Below are 22,387 nucleotides of genomic sequence, written 5' to 3' on the forward strand. Positions count from 1 at the left end.
CTTGTGAACTTTACACATTTAGGTATAATGAAATGTCAAGTGATCGAATGCCATGCAAAAGCCAAGAGAAAAATTTGCGGAGTCCAAACTGCTTTGTGAATATGTGTATTTAATTACGGTTACATATTTACTAACATTTGTTGAGTTACGGTTACATGCACGCAAACTTAAAATATTGTCCAAGCAAACTGAGTAAGTAAGTGTACTCGGCGAACAAAGAGAAGCTATAATGAAGAGACTCGATCGTGAGGTAATCCTGTTGTGGTCACTTGGGCATCATATCACTACAGACAGCTCCAAATGCACCACAGAGATCATAACTAGAATAGAACAGTCACATTATGACTAGCAGAGTGACTCATTATAAATTCTAATACATTAGATCTAGAGTGCTAGTAGATAAGAAATGTTCGAGAGAAAGAGATCGAGAGAGAGAGAGAGAGAGAGAGAGAGAGAGAGAGAGAGAGAGAGAGAGAGATCGAGAGAGACAGAAAGACAGAGAGAGACAGAGAGACAGAGACAGGAGAGAGAGAGAGAGAGAGAGAGAGAGAGAGAGAGAGAGAGAGAGACAGAGAGAGAGAATGGAGATGAATGGAGGCCCTATTCATCGGCATGATGCCGTATTGGACTGTTTTTATGAAATGTCAAAGGTTCTGGGATTCAATTGTCGTAAAGAGCTACCAGCCCAGTTTACTAACAAACAGCGGCCTGACATAGCCATATATAATTACAAGGATGGAAAGAATCTTCTTTTAGATGTGACCATCACACATCCGTGGGCAAAACGATCTCTTCGCTCAGGTAGCAGTACGCCAGGCTTTGCAGCAACGGAAAAGGAAAAGGAAAAGGATGGGAAGTATCTCGCCAAATCATCGAGCCTTGGATACTTGTTTCGTCCCCTAGCGTTGGAGGTGTTTGGTCGTTGGGGAAACAAAGCAGAAGAACTGTTGCAAGAGTTTTCTAACCGCTCTCTGTCTTCGTTAGGCATGAGTTCTGGCGAGTTCAAGCAATACTGGCGACGAAGGATAGCGGTGTGTCTACAAACATACAACTCTATTATTCTAAAGAACAAGGTGGCAAACATAGTTAGCCACAGTAGCTCTGACTTTAGGTAATTACCTAGTGCGGTATGTAGCATGCATTGCTACTTGCCTCTTTTGTAATAGTTAGAGTAATGGACATGTTTAGCTATTGTTTGCGTTTTAGAAGTAGCTTCTATTTCATTTGCCTAGTACTATGTATGCGTTGAAAAATATTTCAAATAAGAGAGAGAGAGAGAGAGAGAGAGAGAGAGAGAGAGAGAGAGAGAGAGAGAGAGAGAGAGAGAGAGAGAGTTAGGATCGAGTTCTCATTCCAAGAATCAGAGTACGTGCTATTAAAGGTAAGTGACTACAGCATGGCAACAAACAGTTTGTGTACAAAAAATAAAGAATAAGCCAATTACATATATTATATGTTAAATGATTTATTTGCAGCACAGAAAACTTCCATTTAATTGCATATACTCTAAACAAGGTTGTTGTGGGTCATTATAATAGCTAAGAAAAGATGTCTTCAGCTAGCAAAGAAGAAGTATGTGTCACCACTGCTCTGACAATGATGACTATAACTTAATTAGAGCTCATGATATTTCAATTTGACCAGCTATAGCCCTGACTTTGAGCTAAATTCAAGCATTCAGATTGTGTAAACCGGTCAAAATGAATCATGTCAAATAGAAATCTATTTCGTACCAAGAAGCGTTTAGGTACTTGAGTGAATCCCATGGTGGAAGGTATGTACAAGGTGCTACAGAAAGCAGAAATAAAGCCATACAAAAGTTCACTAGTGAGAGGGTGACCCTGAACAATGGTGCAAACATGTTTTCGTTGATGCCTTAGAAATCACAGATGATGTCATGACTTTCACTGTTACTGATGATAAACTTGATTTGTCTGTACAACTAATGGTCCAATTGCGAAAGATGGTGGAATCCAATGTGAAGAAACATCTTAGAAGCACAAAAACGACAGAAACAGCAGCATGACGCCAGACATAAAAAGGAAGAATACAAGGTGATTTGTTAATGCAATCCTTCATTCAGAAACGTTATGGCTTAATAAATAATGTTGATGTGTGAGCAGGTTGGTGACAATGTTCTACTACAGAACACCAAAAACTTTCTCGTAAAGGAAGCAAGTATAAGCAGAGTTGGAAAGGCCCATATGAGGTTGCTGAGAGAGCTGGCAAAGGCAGATATTATGTGAGAAAGCAGAATGACAGTGCTATATGTAAAACCCTATACGGTGCCACGAGACTAAAACCATTCCATCAACGACAGGAATTTAGCCAACCTTTTGTATCATCAGGTATATCTCATGTTTTTGTAGGAAAAGAGCATTATCTCTACTTTACAAAAGGCATGTTAGTACATTGAAATGTACCATCTCCATGTGTGAAACAAACTAATTAATTAACTGCGATAATAGAACATACTTTCTTCTGACAATGCAGAATATGATAATATTGCACACTGTATCACCATAAGCGCTTACATTTGGTAAATTAATAGCAAGATTTTTTGAAACGTAAAAAGAAATTTGGTACATGTACTTTGTTTCAGACAGTAAATTTACATCAGTGGGTAAAAGATTTTGCTCTCAAAATGAGGAGTCAGCAAAGAACGAAAAATGAGCAGACTATTCTCATCTGCAAGAATTACTTCTTCAGTAGGTACAGCAAATAATTTTAAGTTGTAATCTTCCCACTAAAGTTCAGAACTGAAGTTATCACTTCAACAATTACGTTTAGACATACAAAAGATCACGGGAAATAGAGGTTGACTCGAAAAAAGAATTCGGCTGTCTGGTCTAACATTTAGAGGGCAAATGCCGACTGATGGAAACTGTCTATTTCATGCAGTAGCAGACCAACTGCAGCGAGTTGATTCCAACAACAAGCTCAGCCACAGTGAACTGCTTGACCTAGTAGTAACTTGTCTTAGAGATCACCAATTTGTTGTAAGACATTACCAATGTTCTTCCATCAGTGTTGGACAGCATGTATTAATCAAGTTGTTGATGCAGGATTCAGTTGGTCAACCTCTAAGCATGGCCAATTTTGTAGCTGGCAGAGATTGGAAAAGCTACTTAGATAATCTTGTTCAAAACAGGACATGGGGTGATCACCTTGCAGTGATGGCACTAGGAACATCATTATCCCATGACATTCGAATAGTTAGCAGTGTATCTGGCACTGATGACCATTTTGACATCATCATCAAACCAAATGGCCACAAAGCACGTCATGAGGCACCGCTAATTTTGGGGCACTATGCCGAGAATCAATACGAGAGTCTCGGTATTTGTGATGGTACTTGTCTGATGCTGAATTTTGATAGCTAACTAAACACTTAAACAAAAATTCTGTTTTGTTCCAATAGCTGGTGAGAAGATTGTTGGCAAATTCAGGTATATTACATATCACATTAAAGGAGCATTCCGGACAACTGCACATCTGATGGCGTGCAAAAACCGCTTCACTTGGCGGACAAAATTCTTGAAAAAGCCCCCTTCAGTTTTTATGTTTTAAACGTTCTGAATGTACATCTAATGGGTTTGCTCTGAGATAGTGCCCAGATACCCAAATTGGTTAGTATATATTTTCTGTTAGTAGAGCGAAGGCGGAGCCGGCAGCTAGCTCATATCTCCGGAATGCTCCTTGAATTAATTAAAGACATTCAAATAACAACATCAATTTTGTTCAGTAGTTCAAGTGAGAGTACAGAGAAATACACTGCTCTTGGAAGATCAAAATGTAGCGCCATCGCAAATGTCACAGACAATACACACTGCAGACAAACTCTCTGTCTGTCTTTGCCCTACACTCCACCGAATGATGTCATAATTGGCAATACAATTATCTCAATGGAACAGGAACACCATGCCAGTGGTCCAAAGAGGCTGTTTTTGACGAGAGAACAACAAGAGCAGGTAGAATTTTCAAAGATAAGACCAAAATAGCACTTCAAATAATTTCTAGGTGGATGAAATCTGGAAAGAAACAGCAGCAAACAGTGTTGTTGCCTACGGTGATGATGGCCAGGAGTTGAGAGCTGCAGAATTGTGTAGTCTGTGCCCAAACAACTGGGTGAATGATAAAGTAAGAAATTAATTAAGTAATTTCTGTATGGCTTTGTGTCTATGCATGGTGAGCAACACAACAGAAATGGGTGGTGTTGCCAGGTTATCAATGCTTTTCTTCAAAAAAATTACAATATTATTATGCCCTCAGGTAAAATGATTAGTCACTGCAGTAATTGAAAAATATTAAAATAGCTGGTATCGCAGGGATTTCGAGTATTCTCATATAATACTTTTCTCTACATGTCCCTGAGTTTGTGTCGTGATGCAAGAGACCACTTTCGTGGAAATGGCATAAAGTAGGCTTTCTGATCTCTGTTGCCATCCCCTTTAATTCTTGTATACATTGACTTTTACATAACACTTTTGTGACAGCACGTCAACATTTTTCAGTATGACGTTGTTACTATACCAGTTCATCTTCCTGGTCACTGGAAAATTGTGGTAAACTTCATTATTTGTACACATGACAGGAAATTCATACACTTGCTACCTTGTAGGTTCTGGACATCAAGAGAGCTGAGATCAAGTACCTTAATTCATTTCAACCAAACCAAACCAATTATACAGTTGTAGCACGCATTCGGTATCACGCATTCCGTATAGCGTTGCAATGAACTTAGATAACCTGTGCTAATTATTGACACAAAACCCTTGTTTGACAAAGAGTTCTTATGATGTGAAGCAGCAAAATGGAAGTTCAGTGTATCGGGCAAATGACCTTGCATACCCGGATTCTCTTTAAGAGTCAGCATATATAAATTTGTTGGTTTAGGAAGATTTACATTTTCTGTTATGCATAGGATTTCCCAATTCAAACCAATAAAGCAGATTGTGGTGTTTTCATATGTATGATAAGTAGCTCCAATGCCATGAAGATACACCTGTTGTCTGTATGCTTAACTTTCTACAACAGCATGCACTCTATCAAATGATGAGGCTCTCATACAACTTCAAAGAAGTATATTGTTCATGTGTTTTGCACACTACAAACAGCCTAATTTTCTTCACTACATTTTCCGTATTAGTGCCATATGTCATTAGCAAGATCATGGATTTGCAACATAATTTGTCTCAAGAAAGATTTACACTGGTACAAAATAACTGTTGTGGACATATACCCCACTGACACTAGCAACTTCAAACCAAGCCAGGATGCTTTATCAGTTATTCTTAGATGGTTCCGTATGTCAGTGGCAAACTGGTCTTCTTCTTTTTACACTCACTGACAAATTCACACAGGAAACCCTGCCCATCAGTACACTGGCCCAGTTCAAAAGTTGCTAGTGCAAAGGGAGTAATTAAGAACCTACATAATTATATAACCACACACACACACACACACACACACACACCTGCATGAACACTAAACCTTGAGCTTTGAATCTTGATTGTACAGCTCTTGGAAACTGACTTCAACTGCAAGTAAAACACAAGCAGACAACAACAGTAAGTAAAGTGTGTCACTACAATTTTTAGATAGTAAAATAGATTCCCTGGATGTCTTGATAGGTGATGTAGAAATTATAGATGACAAATCAACAGAAAGAGATTCGCCAAAAAGTCTGTTGCAGAAGAATGGTTGGTTAATTTAGCAATATGCATTGTCTTTTGCAACATACAACATCAATCTGTGTGCAGATATTTTACTTGTACATGATGATGTCAGTGACAATCATACCTGGTTAGTCAGTATATAGTTATATGAAGTTGGTGCAATGGATGTATTGCAATTATGTATGGTACTTATAGTGTAACACCAACAAGAAGAAATTTACAAGTATTATCAGTTCTGTTAGTTGATGTCATATGATCATGTTTTCACTTAGTGTGATTCAAACAGGTTGTTCCGCTGTGGAATAAAGACATCAGTACTCATGCTCTTGATAGTGACAGCATACAGTTACATCAACAAGTAAAAGCTACAGACTTCAAAGGTGGGGACACAAGAATCAAGGAAATCGATGAAGAAACTTTGGAACGTGACCTGTTTAACACTTCTCTATTGCGGTTATGTCAAACAGGGGCAACCTTTGAAGAATGAAAGGCAGAAGATGATGATGATACCATAGTAAGTTATATTATAATTTTGTAGACATCATTTGGAATGTGTGTCAGTCCAACAATTAACACACTAACAACACACATATTCACACATTACAAATATGGTAGACCAAACAATTTCGTCATTTGTACTTTGTTGCTACAATTTCTGAAAGTGGTCTTCACACTTTCAAAAAGGACTTGTCATTTTTATGTACACTTTTGCTCAAGTGAGTGTGAGCAACAAGATAAGAATGACAACTGACTTTTGTAACTTTGCTGCTGAGCACTATTATATATATATATATATATAGTCAAATCAATGATTAAATGTTTACTGTTATTTCATTGCAGCTCAGAGAACATCCAATAGAAGAAGGAGAGTGCTGGCTTAGTATTGACTTAAGTGTTGCTCTGTGGATGGATTACAGATGCTTTGTCAACAAGCCTCATTTAAAAACTGTGGGTGATTTAGTGCTTGTTACGAACAACCTGCACATTGACTTCAACAACTTTGCCGCAAAACATACAATGCCTGACATGTACCTTGTACCTGCAGCAGCTTTGCTCAGGTATTGGTGCAGGTGCGGGCAACGATACCAAACTTCTATTTATAAATATGGGAAACAATACATTTACCTTAGCAGCTCTCAACTAGATGATCTGTGTGCTTGGATATGTGACATAAAGGAACAATTCTATAAGCATGGTAGACAGATCTTTTATGGGTTACAATAGCTATATTAATGTCATGTTGTCTGTTCATTGAATGTAATCATGAAGTCAGCCCAAGACTCATAAGCACCGTTTCAGGTTTAATACAACTCCTGTTGCATATTGTTTACAGCAAACTTGACATCGTGAAGTTCTAAAGTCCCTATCAATAACCAAGTTGACATGCTGTTGCCAGTATAGGTCATTCTGTTAACCTTCAGTGCTTTGGGAACGGCATGCTTAGAAATTGATCAATATCTGGACTTAATTTTATGTTATCACAACCTGTAGCACTTACAGTCAACAGTGTTTTCAGAATACTTCATAAACTCTGCCACATAGGTCTACTTTCAAAGAAAGGTATCTTTGGCACTTGTATAATGTGTTGAATGTATATGCATATACATACACCTATTGCGTATATTGTACACCCAAATGGGAAGCACAAACAGCCACTGCCAACATGTAGGTAGATAACATTTCTATAAACAGCACAGGGATACAGTGGAGCTTGCTATAGCAAACCTCAATGTTATTAATCCTTGATATGATGAATTTAGTTTTGATGTCCTGAATGTGCAACAACAATTGGATGCGTTCACTTATTACAAAATTCTAGTGTCTCCTGCAATTCATTTATCAAAATTCCACTGTATGTGAGTAACCTCTGAACAACAGCAACTTACATATACACAAATCTACAATCACAGCTGCTTATAGTATAGCATATGTTAATTAAAAATCCTAATCAGGTCAAGAGTAGTCTAGATCTCTTCCCATGATAGACAGTTTGATCTGCATCATATTGTGTAAGATGAACCCAAGGAAAAAACAAAGTTTATAACCAGTGCTGTACCCTTGTTGCCCCAATCTAATAACTGGCTTCATTTGCATAATTGATTGACAGATCAGGATAACTGCGTGCAAAATATTTAATACAATATATTTTGTACTGTAGATAGAGTAACTATCATCTGGCATTCTAGAATCCATAATAAGTCAAAAGAGAGGTGTACAAACTACAAGTAGAAATGGTCATTACTTCTCTTGAACATAATTTCCTATGAAATTGTTTCACAAGAAAGATTTTTCGTAAAACATTTGTCTACTAAGAAATATTTATCAATTATATCCCACAAAAGCAAACAAAGACATGGACATTTTAACATGAAGACAACTCAAATCCTACCAAACTGTCCAGGAAATAACCTGTGTAATAATTATGCCTTTCTTCAGTCCCATATTGCAACAATGCTAATATACAAAATATTTAACATCCATACCACTGAACACCAGCAACAACAGCATTCTAAATATTACTGTCTCATAGTATTTCATGTTATACATCACCGAAAAACATTCAGTCATATATTCAACTTTGCAATCACTATACAGTAGACAAAGCAGTCAGTTGCTGCATAGAAGTTTAATTGCCACTAATAAAATTCAAAAAGCTATGATTGGTTTTACAAAGTTACACAACCCGGTGAGAAATACAGCCGATGCACTGCAAAAGATACAGGTACAGTACATCCATTGCTCTTTTGTCTGCCGAAGCTTGCTTCCAGCCAAGCTTGCTTCCAGCTATTTAGCCAATAAACAATTCCACTAATATATATATATATATATATATATATATATATATATATTCTTATTTCAGAGAACAATTACCAGTCCCCTGCCAAAGTTGGCAAATGCCAAAAGTCAAACTCAGTGTCAAATCGTAAACTAATTAGTGTAAATTATACTTGCAGTAGACTGACATAAGCGAACTGAAATCTGTTGCAGTAAGTTACTGACTGCCCTACTAAAAGTTATTCTGCTCTTTGCTGTGGTCAAAGTGGCAAGACTGGAAGGCATCCACAAACTCTATACTAGCTATCAGATATGTAATGGCATCTGGTCTTGTCTAATAAATTAGAGTATATGTGCAGTGACGAGTGGGAGTCTGATAGTGCGTGTGTGTATTGCGTTGCGTTGAGAGAGTAGTGTGCTATTGATTAGTCTGCAGTGAGCTGTTGCGTGAATAATACAAAAACGTGGAGAACCATAGAGATAGATAGATATTAACTCTATGAACAGCAATCAATCCATAAATCAATATACATATATGCAATGATAAATACCTGGCTCCACACTTTCGGCTTGACTTGTGTATCAGCTTGGCTTACCAAATAACGAAGTATGTTATCTGCTAGCATGTGCTGACAAGCAGAACATGTTGGTCTCGTAAAACAGGTCCCGGATAACACTCTACTTAGCTCGTAATTTTTACATCGCATTGTTCACTGTTTAGTGTCAATCCTATTCATCGCTGCCATTGTTAACAATGGAAAGATCTCTGAAAGGGGGTCCCGACTAGAGTAGTAACATTCATGCGCGCGTTAGGTGTTTTTCTGTAGGCTGTAGCCCCATATAGCAATAGGAGCCCCGGAACAAATCTGCGGCGCACCATACGTCGGAACAAATCCGCGGCCGGACTGCCGAGCTCACGAGATTGCAAATACGGGAACCGGAAACTGCCAAGAACACGTTAGGCTGTACGAGGCTAAGATGTCAGTCACACTCCACCTTCTTTCGATGACGTACAAAACGTGTACATCTTGACAATGGACGAACTTAGTCTCGCGTAGCCATAGATGCATGGGAAACGCCGAACACCTTCAATGAGAAGTTGAATGTCTAGATCCTCCATGATATAACAACACGTGTCCTGTACCTCGCAATATTAGAATGCTGGATAGGCGTCACATCCGGTTCGACGCAAGAACACTTCCGGCTGGACGCTGAAATAGAAATCTGTTCTATCCTTGCGTCGCGTCGCGTCGCGCCATTCAATTCACAAATAGGCGGCATGCTTTGACGTCAGGCGACGCGACGGTCAGCTACGCGTCGCATAGTGTGAATCAGCCCTATCAGGGATGCCGGTCCAATTTTTGCCCGGTGCCAAAAATGTGGCCCCAATAGCGTTTTCGGTGCCACTGTTAATATCAATATTAAAGACAATTCAAATTAATATCAATGGCAATGTAATCAGTTTTCTATTTCAACAATAAGCATCACTAAAGGACATTATTATTCAGCACCTTATCAAAAGGAAATGTGTCCATTCCTCTACTGTCTGGAGCTATCGCCATAATCGCGTTTATCGTACGTTGACCAAGCCTATTGCGAGAACAATTCTTTGTTATATTCATCAAGCTAAATCCACGTTCAGCTTCAACGCTATCCGGCGCTAAGGAATACAGGAGAAGGGCCAACTTGCCTATTTCACAGTAGTTCTCGCACAAAACTATGGTTTAATAACTTACAAAATTCAAAGTACTGTATAATTAGAAATATTAATTATTAGCAGTTGCTTTGCTCCTGGGGCCACATTTTTGTTGGCTGGGGCCACATGTGGCCCCATCTCCATAGCAACGACATCCCTGCCTATGTCTTGTCTTGCAAAAGCCAATTCGTCGACCGGACGTAGCCTCGCAAGCCAGGCTCTTCCACGCAGTCGCTGAGCTAAACGCACGTGAATCACGCGAGGAGGAGGAGCTTTTGCCGGAATTTCTCCAGCTCTGAGCCAAAAGAAGCTGTTGCTGGTCGCGTTGGTGAGATTTTGAAAATTTTTTACATACGTTTTTATAGTCTAATGAGTCCAACCGACTTCACTCTCGTTGTTCTAATTAATTATTACAATGTTGTCTCGGCATCCCACACCCGTAGCGCCGATTGAATTTGAATTGACGCTACACGGGTCTGAGTGGCAGAGACTAGATACTGTACAATGGCTCTACTAGTAGATAAATTTGTAATACTAGTAAGTAATCTATAATATTGATGGGAATTTGGAGTATAGAAGTTATTAAGCGATTTTTGTTAGATATTATCATAAATTCTTTGCAATTTACAATAGAAATTAATTACGAAGTAGCTTTGCAATACCAAAATCTGTGTGTTTACAGTCTATGTTTTTGCTACAGAAAGGCGTGCAGTTGTCTGCAGTTGCAACAATGTCTGATCAGAATCGGCAGCTTCTTTGTCTGAAAGGAGAAGCAATGGTACAGCAGGGGCGTAGGAAGTAAATGAAAACCGGTCCGGCCTAGCGCGCGCTAGTGGGCTGGACAATGTAGCGCACGCTAGTAGATGGGCGGGACAACTTTAATTAACGAGAACTATAATGACAGCCATGTCTAATTCTAAAACTGATACTTATTGCTGCTCATAACCTTAATCGAACTTTCCAAAAATGAGCAGAAATATATTACTTATTTAATCGGCTATACCCTTAAAACGGAAGTTGATGCCATTGAGCGTCTGGCGAAAGTGCATATTTCAAAAACCGGTCCGGCCATGGCCGGACCGGTCGGACTGGACGCTACGCCCCTGTACAGTAGCTGTCGTCAGTAGAAAATGCATCCATTAATGGGCAGCTAGAACATCTTGCATTGAAAAAGTGTGTGCAAGCATATTGTCCGTACGTATTTAGTAGCACTAGTGGTTTTATGCTAATGACTTCATAAATTCTCAGAATCTGCAATAGGCTATTCCAGTTACAGTCCATCCAAGGGTGTGAATGACATCACTTTGTAACCCCTGCTCTCTCTCCGAAATTACAGATTGAACACAGACCTTCCTTTTCCTTTATTTACTGCAATAATGTTTACCTCACCTGTCCACTCAAAATAGAGAAGGCATGCGCGTTTACGCCGGTATCCAAGGTTATAGATATTAATGAGTTAAATCGCCACTCGTTGACCTCCTTTTGGAATATATCATCTCTACTCCAGCCTGGAAAGTTGTAACTAAAATTGTCCAAGTTATTACCTATTCGTATAACAATGGTTGCATTACGTAGCAATGGTTTCTATAAAACAAACGCGGGAACTCAGCTGCGGGAACACACTGCCAGTTGCTCTTCTTCTAGTTGACTTCAATTCTTCGTTCACTCTTCAATCGTATCACTCGTTTACTTAGCTAGTCGCATAACAATCATGGTCTCGTAGTCGCGTAACAATGGCTGCGTCGCAACAATCTATGTCAAACTAACGCACGAATACCCAGAAAACAGACTTTTCTCTTCTTCTAACTTTTTCTTTCTATTCCTTTTGTCACGCGTAAGTCTTATTTCCTTATTAGTCACCATGACAACCACCTGACGTCATCGTAATCAATAACAACGCAACAAACCAAATTTTATGCTAATATTATGATAGGAAATATATACATTAGTGAATATGATGCAACCAATAAAGAAATGAAATTGAATGTTGATGCGAATGATTACAAGAAGAAATTGTAAAATTAAATATTATAAATGCACAAAATTTTAAATGTAAGGTCAACCTCTTTTACTAGAGTATGATGTACAAGCTCTGGAAATGGTACAAACTTTGCCACTTTCATGTTTGAACATTGTGGCACTAATAACTAAATAAGCTTCTGACTGATATACAAAATTCATGTTTCAAGACATTGGGTACTTCTCTATAGATAGAGTTCAACAGTATTATGATATGACATTGTTGCAGTTACTATTTGAGTTGTCTCACTCATTGGTTCTCTGGAAATTCAGAAATCTGAAGTACGTATACGAACCAAATAATCTAAGTATCAACTTATCTCCAGCTGACCAATCAATGAAGAAAGAGAAGAGAGCTGACTTGCACGCGCGCGCATACACACACACACACACACACACACACACACACACACACACACACACACACACACACACACACACACACACACACACACACACACACTGCGTTGTCGCGTACTCTAAACTCCCTCCATTCCTAGGACTTCACTAGAGACATTAGCGGAAGCTAACATTTTAGGCAAAAGCGATCTCTGTTACACGTAGAACTCTTAGCATGCATATGTACAATACAGAAATTCGTTGAACACACTCAACTTATATGGGCGTCACCTCAGCAGGAAAACAATGCGTTGGAACAGATTTGAAGTTGCCATTTCTGCAGGCTGTTTGCATTTTATACTGGGAACACGACGTACAGTTGCTGGATTTTCCACGAGACACGTACACGACAGTCAACATCAGTACTAGAATTGCGCTAGTCATCGCTGTAGCGTCGCACGCACGCAAACGGGACCTAGTGTCTAAACGGATGTGATAGAATAAACATGCCACTGTGTCAGTAGTTTTGGCTACCAAGAAGAAAGTGTATGTACGCAAAAAACTAAGTTGGTCTAGAAAGGTTTTCAAACGGGGAGCGTGCGTTGGGCATCTGACAATGTGACGTCACGAAACGACAAAACGCAAAATAATAATTTTACTGCTGATAACAGAATGATAGAATTTATGAAACATATTTAATTAGATTGGGTATTATAAAAATTAATATTAATTTTAAGCAAATTAATATTAATTTTAACCACTAAAATTTTCTCTGGCTACGTCGATACACAAACAGCTCAGCCCCTCTAAACGGTCGTGAGAAAAACCGAGTTGGGACGGTGTCGGACTCTTACTCCGCGCGTCAAGAGTCACGTGAGCTTTGCAGTGTCAAGTTCCCGCATGACCCGTACTGAAAACCGAGCTCACGAAATTGCAAATACGGGAACCGGAAACTGCCAAGCTCACGTTAGGCTGAACGAGGTTATGATGTCAGTCAGACTCCACCTTTTACGATGGGTCAGTTTTTTAGGCTTTATCGCTACCTACAATACTTGATTGACGTACGACACTAGAGAGTACAAACAGCAAATATAAAGTGAATAGAAGACAGAATGTTGAATAAATAATGCATGAAAACACGAACTACAGCGCATGCTCGCCTGCTCATCATTGTTTCTTACTGATAGCGCTTGATTATGTCGTATGCGTTCGACGGAGTTTTTCTTTATTTACTCGGCTTCATTAGTCTATTTGCTGGTTCTGCCTCATCTCTACCTATTGAAGTACGAGCTGCACGTGACCTGAAGAAAGATGTCGATCTCAATCTGACGTGTTCAAAGCAGCTCTGCTTTACCAGCTGTGGTATGGTAATTATCTACTATAGCGCACGAAAATTCTGGGCTTTAGTCTTAGGTATCGATCGCTGCTGTAGAAATTGAGTAGAGAAATTGACTTCCGTCTTCTAGCTAAAATTGTCTGTATATTTCCGTGTTCCGTCTCTTTATCAATAAAAGCTAGGAGCAGGGCAGGTAGACCCGATTCGGCGATGTAGATCCAACCCAGTCCAACTTTGAAAGTAGTACTTTCACCTGAATGTTAATTAGAAAACGGAACATCCGGGCAACAAGTATACATAACTGATTAAATATTTATATTTATATAATAAATCCGTAGATAGAGAGCATGCTTACACTGCTCCCTAATTTTAACTTTTCGGATAGGATAGACAGATCAGTCATTGCCATCTTTGTAACCACTTCTTTTAGTGTGGGTTAGACCTAACCACCGTAATCTAATTAATGAATTGCTTCCACCGAACTTGAAATCTGCGCTATCTAGAGGCATTAAATCACATAGGTTTACATATTAGCCTAAAGTTTTAAAAGTCTATTTTGCAGGTGTTTCTGGACTAGAGGACGTTCAGTTGCGTACAACAGGACTTCCTCTACTTATAAAATCGAAAACAATGACTGTTGATTTTTCATTTGTTGCAAGTGAGAAACGATCTATGTATTTAATTTAATTAATTTTATCAATTAAATAATTTATAAATAAATAAATAAATTTTGTTAATGTCATATGTGACAATGTTATATATTATGTATATGATCACCCGTGCTTCATACAAAGTTAGAATAGCTAATTGGGACTAGAAGTTCCAATACCCACAATCAAACTAATTTATAAATTAATTAATTTTATTAATATAATATGTGATAATGTATATGCTTACATGTGCATCATACAAGGTTAGTTAAAAAGTTTGCCAATAATCATTGATATTAAATAAGTAAAGCCTATAGTAAAATAAGAATTAGATCAATTTATAGAATAATATATTTTAATTTGTTAATTCATATTAATGTGTTAATGTAATAACAGGATAAATGTATTTAGTTAAAATTTTAACTAATCTCTAACAAACAAAAGATGTTATACAATTATATACAAATATGTGATGTCTAATAGTTGTTTGCTTGCTTTCTGTAGACGAGGTCATTACTACTCTCGTCTTTACTATAAATGGTTCTGTAAGCATTCCCAGGCTTCCTAACGTCACTCCTATCTCTCTGTTTTCTTTTTTCGACCAATGTGATTTTGAATCATCAGAATTTCAGTGCCCATGGATTGCTGGAAGTATGATATGCTCTAGCTATTAGAAGAAAACACTACAATGAATACAGTATGTTGAATACATTGCAGAAAGAGTGCATTTCAAACGAATCCTCAATGTAGACAATTTGTGGGATGCCGTTCTTCAGGTGAGCAAATTGTTGCAAATTTTAAACTTACTAAATACGGGTACTATTAAAATTATTAAAAATTATCAAACATGATGGACATTGTGCAGAGTTTCAAGGCTCGTTTCAAGCTCACTCACTATTTCTTTTGTAGTTTCTTTTTACTTGACATAGTTTTAATTACAATTGTTGTAGCAATGTGTTGCCAGTATTGGTGTAGTTAAAGCTATTGATATCAATAATATTGTTATGAGATAAATTTAAGAATTGTTAAAATTAATAAAAATTATTAAAATATTGAAAATTATTAAAATAAGTAAAATATTAAAAATTATTAAAAATTATTAAAAATCGTTGAAAATTATTAAAATTATTAAAATTATTTAAATATGTAAAATTATTAAAATTATTAAAATTACTAAAATATGTAAAATTATTAAAAATTATTAAAATTATTAAAATTACTAAAATATGTAAAATTATTAAAACTATTTAAAAAAAATTAAAAATTAAAAAAATTAAATTATAAATTGAATTTTAAAAAATTATAGAAAAATATTAATTAAAAATTTAAGTAAAGTTTGCAAATAAAAACTTCTGTAATTTGTTGTAAACTTTATTTCACAGTACATTGACGTATGTAAACTTCCCTCGTGTGTCTTGAACTCGTTCCGTGTTTAATAAGTACTATGTAAAATCGCGTAACGAGGCTCAACCTTATCCGGGTAAAGCTGCATTCACAATATCAGCGCGCATCAGCGCGCAGCTGATCGTCGCGTCGCGTCGCGTGGCGTTCCAACGCGTGTTCAATTCGCTATACGTGAAGCGTTCTTCGGTCACGTTGTGCAATCAGTTTAGCGCGCACTGCCACAGTCCGGCTATTCTCACGTTGACAATGGACGAACTTAGTCTCGCGGAGCCATAGATGCATGGGAAACGCCGAACACCTTCAATGAGAAGTTGAATGTCTAGATCCTCCATGATATAACAACACATGTCCTGTACCTCGCAATATTAGAATGGTGTAGTGGAAAGGCGTCAAATCCGGTTGGACGCAAGAACACTTCCGGCTGGACGCTGAAATAGAACTCTGTTCTATCCTCGCGTCGCGTCGCGTCGCGCCATTTTCATAGGCGGCATGCTTTGACGTCAGGCGACGCGACGCGACGGTCAGCTACGCGTCGCATATTGTGAATCAGCCTTAATTAAGTAAGTCTTGTCTTGCAAAAAACCAATTCGTCGACAGGACGTAGCCTCGCAAACCGGGCTCTTCCACGCAGTCGCTAAACGCACGTGAATCACGCGAGGAGGAGGAGGAGCTTTTGCCGGAATTGCTACAGCGCTGAACCAAAAGAAGCCGTTGCTGGTTGCGTTGGTGAGATTTTGAACACTGTTTACATATGTTTTTACAGTCTAATGAGTCTAACCGACTTCACTCTCGTTGTTTTAATTATTACAATGTTGTCTCGGCCTCCCACACCCGTAGCGCCGATTGAATTTGAATTGGCGCTACATGGGTCTGAGTGGCAGAGACTAGATACTGTACAATGACTCTACTAGTAGATAAATTTGTAATACTAGTAAGTAATCTATAATATTGATGGAAATTTGGAGTACAGAAGTTTGTAAGCGATTTTGTTAGATATTATCATAAATTTTTTGCAATTTACAATAGAAATTAATTACGAAGTAGCTTTGGAATACAAAAATCTGAGTGTTTACAGTCTATGGTTTTGCTGCAGGAAGGCATGCAGGTGTCTGCAGTTGTGACAATGTCTGATCAGAATCAGCAACTTCTTTGTCTGAAAGGAGAAGCAATGACACAGTAGCTGTCGTCAGCAGAAAATGCATCCATTAATGGACAGCTAGAACATCTTGCATTGAAAAAGACTGTGCAAGCATATAGACCGTACGTATTTAGTAGCACTAGTGGTTTCATGCTAATGACTTCATAAATTCTCAGATCTGCAATAGACTATTCCAGTTACAGTCGATCCAAGGGTGTAAATGACATCATTTTGTAACCCCTGCTCTCTCTCTCTCTCTCCGAAATTACGGATTGGTCACAGACCTTCCCCCTTTACATGCAATATTGTTTACCTCACCTGTCCACTCAAAATAGAGAAGGCATGCGCGTGTTTACTCCGGTATCCAAGGTAATAGAGTCAACCTGTTGTTCGTAGACTTGGATGGCACGCGTCGAGACTACACGTACTTGCTTCAGAGCGAAATCACATTAGCAAAGAGCCACTAGCGACGTGCATCCCTATCGAGGATGTACAAACATTGAACGCACTCTGATTGGAGGATAGAGTCCGCGGTTTGTTTGAGTGGCGAATGTCTCCAGCCGGTCTTTCTCCGTCGCGGGGGAAGATGACCGGCTGGACACTCGAGCCTAGTTCCAGCTAACTTCGACCTCAGAAAAATTGCAATAACTCTCACCAGGAAAGTCGCAGCAACGTGCTACGAACATCATTTTGAACCTATCGTTGGTACCGTTCTTGTCAGATAGACATGGCGGTAATTTCCTGTCTGCTGTAGACCTAACTGGTAATGTTATTGATAATTGTCTAGACGGGTAAATAGCTTTGGAAAACCTTTCTCTACAGAGTAAATACTCTCCAAACCTTTGACTCTAGTCCATCAGTGCGTCATGTAGATATGCTGGTGGTGGTTTCTACATTCATCTAGTCTCTAAAATTCAGTCATCGTATTGGCATGTCAACTGTTTGTTGATAGCGCTCTCAGTTTACTGTGACATAAACTAGTTACAAAATGCCCTCCCACAAGTGGCTTCCGGGTTCGCAGTTAGCTGAAACGGACTTTAGTTCTTTTTTCTTGACATAGTTTTAATCACAATTGTTGTAGCAGTGTGTTGCTAATATTGTTAGAGTTAAAGCTATTGATATCAATAAAGTTGTTATGACATGAATTAATAATTATTGAATTATTGAAAATTAAAAATAATATTAAAAATTAAATCATAAGCTCAAATTAAGAAATTTGTTTGAAAGATTAATTAAAAATTACATTTTGCAAATGAAAAGTCTGTAAATTATCGTAAACTCTATTTTACAGTACATTGACGTATGCAAACTTTCCTCGTGCGTCTTTAACACGTACTGTGTATTAATTTTAAAAATGCTTTTATGTGATTACGAGGCTCAAATTTATCCAGGTAAGTCCTTGTAAGCTCAAATTTGCTCACAAAAAGCCAATTCGTCGACTGAACGTTACTGTGAGCCGAATAAACTGTTACTGGTTGCGTTGGTGAGATTTTGAAAATTGTGTACATACGTTTAGACAGTGCAACGAGTCCAACTTCACTCTCGCGTTGTAATACAATGTTGCCTCGGCCTCCCTCACCCGTGTAGCGCCGATTTAATTGCCGATTTTGAATCGGCGCTAAACGGGTCTGAGAGGTCGAGGCTACATGCAATGAAGTAATCCATATTATTGACGGAAATTTGGAGTACAGAAGTTAGTAAGCTATTTGCGTTAGATTGTCATAAATTCTTTGCAATTTACAATAGAAATTAGATACGAGGTAGCTTTGCAATACGAAAGTCTGTGTGTTTACAGTCTAGGTTTTTTTTGCTGCAGAGTGGCGTGCAGTTATCTGCAGTTGTTGCAATGTCAGGTCAGGATCGGTAACTTCTTTGTCTGAAAGGAGAAGTAGTGGTACAGTAGCTGTAGTCAACAGAAAATGCATCAATTAATGAGCAGCTAGCCTACAACATCTTGCATTGAAAATTATGAAGTCATTAGCATGAAACCACTGGTGCTATTACATGTACTAGTAGTACGTACACACTATATGCTTGCACACTAGAATTAAACTAAATTCACAGAATCTGCAATAGACTATTCCAGTTACAGTCCATTCAGGGGTGTGATTGACATCACTTTGTAACCCCTTGCTCTCTCTCCGAAATTATGGATTGAGCACAGACCTTCCTTCCCTTTGCTTAGGTTAATTAACTTAGTTAATTTTACTTTACATGTCCACCTAGGCATGTGCACGTGTAATCTGGTATCCAATGCTATAGATATTAATCAGTTAATCCATACCTCGTTCGCCTCCTCTTGGAAAATGTCATCTCGACTCCAGCCTGGACAGTTGTAACTAGAATTGCCCAATGTTTGGCTGTGAGGGTGTGTGGTTGATATCAAAATGTTTACACATATAACAGCAACATTATCATCTTTATAATTATGTTGTAATTGATTAATTAATAATTTTTTTTAATTAACTAATTATTTAATGTTGTATTAATATTAATATTAATTTTTTTATTGATATTAAATTTATTAATTTAATAATTAATTAATTATGTCTTTATTAATTGCAATTGTTTCTATTACCGTGGATCACTGTATGGGTCATTCTATGGGTCGTACTGTACAATAACAAGAGATTAGATATATTTAATCGGACTTGTTTATGTGTCACGTCCAAACTAAGCAAAAACCAAATCAATAGAATCAATAATTAATTTATGAATCACAATATTGTTGTAGTTAAAGCTATTGATATCAATAAAGTAACATTGCAAGTTGTAAAAATTGATTAAAATAATTAATAATTTATAACCAAAAATAAAACAATAAATGACAAATACACTTTTAAGAAGTTATAATCATTATTCAATACTTTATCAAAATAATTATTATAAAAATTAATTTTAACTTTACTACACTACCTGCACTAACTGTCACATGTGCATAGGACCATGTACATTCACACACATTGTGCTTCCGCGAGCAACACGTTTAAAACCATGTGGTCCTGTGGACACATGACAGCTAACAGCACGTGTCCAACCACGGGGTCCTATACACACAGTATTGTGTGCACATGTCTTTCACTAACCAACATAAGCCCCTTAGAACAAGTTCCTCCTATAACCTATCTAACACACCAACACAACGCACGTGACTATTAACAACACGTGTTAAACCTCATGGTCACATGTACACATGACATCTAACAACACGTGTGAAACCACATGGTATAACGGTCTCACACCTCATGGTCATATGCTGCTAACAACACATGTTAAGTAGACCTCATGGTGCTATGCAAGACAGCTAACAACATGTGTCAAAGCGCGTGGTCTTGCAGACATGGCAGCTTACAGCAAGTGTGGAAACACATGGTGTTATGGCCTCACACGTGACAGCTAACACACGTTACCCATGCTCCGTTACAACACGTGTAAAACCACATGGTCCTAAGTTCACGTGACACTTAGCGCACGCGGTCTACAACCTACAGGAAGACTCTCTAATCTGGAAGACAATCTAATCTGGATGAATACTGTAATTTTAGGACTAAAACTATCGACCATCGAGACACAGTCCAAGCTTCTCTACACATTCTCGTATTTCCAGCAATACAGACATATTCATCTGAAGCCAAATCATACAAATAATCGTAAATTTACTGACGATATAAATTCCATTCCCTATCGTTAATATTAAATTTACTGCAAACCAAACAAAATCTATTCGTCAGTTTTGAGAGTGTTACATAAGAGCTGTAGGTAATGGCATTGCTTCTAGCCTATGATGACTCTATTGATATCTACCATTCGGCTTCGCCGGTTGCTTTGTGGAAGACGTAGTCCTTGCCACTCAGATTCATGATGCCGTCTTTCAGGTTGAATCTCCACTTGTTTCGAACCCGACCGACCTGACAGAGAGAATGGAATTGTTGTAATTACTTAATAAATTAATACACCTGAAGACATAACCCTACCCTAATTAATTATTTCATACAATACCTAATCCCTTACCTTAACCACAAAAGTTGAAATAGATAATTAAATTAAAATAATTAATCAATAAAACACTTAACTCCACCCCAATCAACAAACACTCAAGCACACACACACACAGTTCACACTCATGCACACACAAACACACAAGTGCACACACACATGGCACACACGTGCACACAACACACACACACACACACACACACACACACACACACACACACACACACACACACACACACCACACAAACACGACACACACACAAACACGACACACACGTGTGTGTGTGTGTGTGTGTGTGTGTGTGTGTGTGTGTGTGTGTGTAAACAGATGACAGACAGAGTGAAGTTAGCCGTAGAATTAGACGTGACTGCAGTGCATGATCTAAGACTCACAAGTAGGTACTTACTCGATCAAACTGACACACCACAAGATTATCCGTATCAAACACCTCCTCTTCTTCGTCGCTTTCGTCATCTTCAGAACCAAGAGGTGCTTCTTCCTCTTCCTAAAGTGACAAACCGTGTTACCTTCATAGAGCATCAGATGAACATGTAAATTGCAGTCGAGATTCATTGATATCCCTACTGTACATGTGTCAGCACAAACAAAAAAGAAAATCACCAGAGTACTGTAATCACTTGATTATCACCCCACACCATACCCAATGGTTGGCCAAAGTTAGAAGCCAAGTATAAGATGGGGCCTTACTCAAAATTTGACACCTAAAGCTGGTAATTAGCGGAAGTAATTGATATTAACTTAAACAACATATGGGTACACTATAGTAGAGCTCCACAACAACTAACTACAATAGAATCTTCTATACTGCATCTGGATTTCATCAAAACCTTCAACATTTTGTCAACAGGCATGCACAAGTTGAAGAACATTAGCGTTTCTATAGGCTCAAATCTAGAAAACAGTCACGTGGAAAGCACCATGCAATTAGCACTATTTTTAATTGAAGGACTAATACCCCGTTTACAAGAGCACTTGTAAGCGGGGCCATCCCGCACTGGCTCAGTTTCTATGACACGTGTAAGCACGGGCCGATCTGTGCCAGCTCGGCTCGATCATTCTAGCCGGGCCACCGCACGGCAGCCCAGGGTGGCTGAGGTCAAGTACATCGTGTAAACGTATAGAGTGCTCGAAAACAACCGACGCATGCTCATTTAGTTGTCTCACGTAACTAGATGCCTTATGGTCGTGTCATGCTACCGTATGAAAATGGTACAAATAGCGAGGAGCGAGACAAAGACTCTGTGTCTTATCCAAATATGGAGCAACCAAGATGACCAAGAAGTTTAGCTTTCAACTCAGTTGCTGCATGCGTGCAACAGTCGTCTGGCGATAGA

At 38.3% G+C, this 22,387-nt stretch overlaps 3 protein-coding genes and 1 long non-coding RNA gene across 4 annotated transcripts in view; 2 read left to right on the forward strand and 2 right to left on the reverse strand.

Moving 5' to 3' along the window:
- Positions 1–97: 97 nt before the first annotated feature.
- LOC134198612 (uncharacterized) lies at positions 98–9,096 on the reverse strand. The gene is made up of 3 exons (XR_009972875.1): positions 9,005–9,096; positions 5,477–5,686; positions 98–320 (listed from the first exon to the last, which is right to left on the reverse strand). It is a non-coding gene; the product is annotated as an uncharacterized LOC134198612 (long non-coding RNA).
- On the forward strand, positions 608–1,240 carry LOC134198611 (uncharacterized). Its single transcript, XM_062668026.1, has one exon. It carries the CDS (start codon positions 642–644, stop codon positions 1,113–1,115), a length of 474 nt encoding a protein of 157 aa, XP_062524010.1. The 5' UTR covers positions 608–641; the 3' UTR covers positions 1,116–1,240.
- A 4,495-nt stretch (positions 9,097–13,591) lies between the features above and the next one.
- LOC134176262 (uncharacterized) lies at positions 13,592–17,226 on the forward strand. The gene is made up of 5 exons (XM_062642940.1): positions 13,592–13,869; positions 14,406–14,501; positions 14,998–15,144; positions 15,211–15,269; positions 16,991–17,226. The coding sequence occupies exons 1-5, from the start codon at positions 13,704–13,706 to the stop codon at positions 17,075–17,077; spliced, it is 555 nt and encodes a 184-aa protein (XP_062498924.1). The 5' UTR covers positions 13,592–13,703; the 3' UTR covers positions 17,078–17,226.
- A 3,409-nt stretch (positions 17,227–20,635) lies between these two features.
- LOC134198374 (transcription initiation factor IIA subunit 1-like) overlaps positions 20,636–22,387 on the reverse strand; it is an 8,042-nt gene continuing 6,290 nt past the window's right edge. Inside the window, exons 7-8 of the mRNA XM_062667751.1 lie at positions 21,439–21,537; positions 20,636–20,943 (exon numbers count right to left, since the gene is read on the reverse strand). Coding sequence (XP_062523735.1) covers positions 20,836–20,943; positions 21,439–21,537 — 207 coding nt within the window. The 3' untranslated portion in view covers positions 20,636–20,835. The remainder of the gene's footprint in view (positions 20,944–21,438; positions 21,538–22,387) is intronic.

The sequence above is a fragment of the Corticium candelabrum genome, chromosome 2 (assembly GCF_963422355.1).
Source record: "Corticium candelabrum chromosome 2, ooCorCand1.1, whole genome shotgun sequence".
In the NCBI taxonomy this organism is placed as follows: domain Eukaryota; kingdom Metazoa; phylum Porifera; class Homoscleromorpha; order Homosclerophorida; family Plakinidae; genus Corticium; species Corticium candelabrum.

Coding starts and splice junctions, on each gene's coding strand:
- LOC134198611 (XM_062668026.1), top strand. CDS start 642: ATGTCAAAGGTTCTGGGATTCAATTGTCGTAAAGAGCTACCAGCCCAG.
- LOC134176262 (XM_062642940.1), top strand. CDS start 13,704: ATGTCGTATGCGTTCGACGGAGTTTTTCTTTATTTACTCGGCTTCATT. Junction 13,870..14,405: donor GCTCTGCTTTACCAGCTGTG/GTATGGTAATTA, acceptor TCTATTTTGCAG/GTGTTTCTGGACTAGAGGAC. Junction 15,270..16,990: donor TGTGGGATGCCGTTCTTCAG/GTGAGCAAATTG, acceptor GTTTTGCTGCAG/GAAGGCATGCAGGTGTCTGC.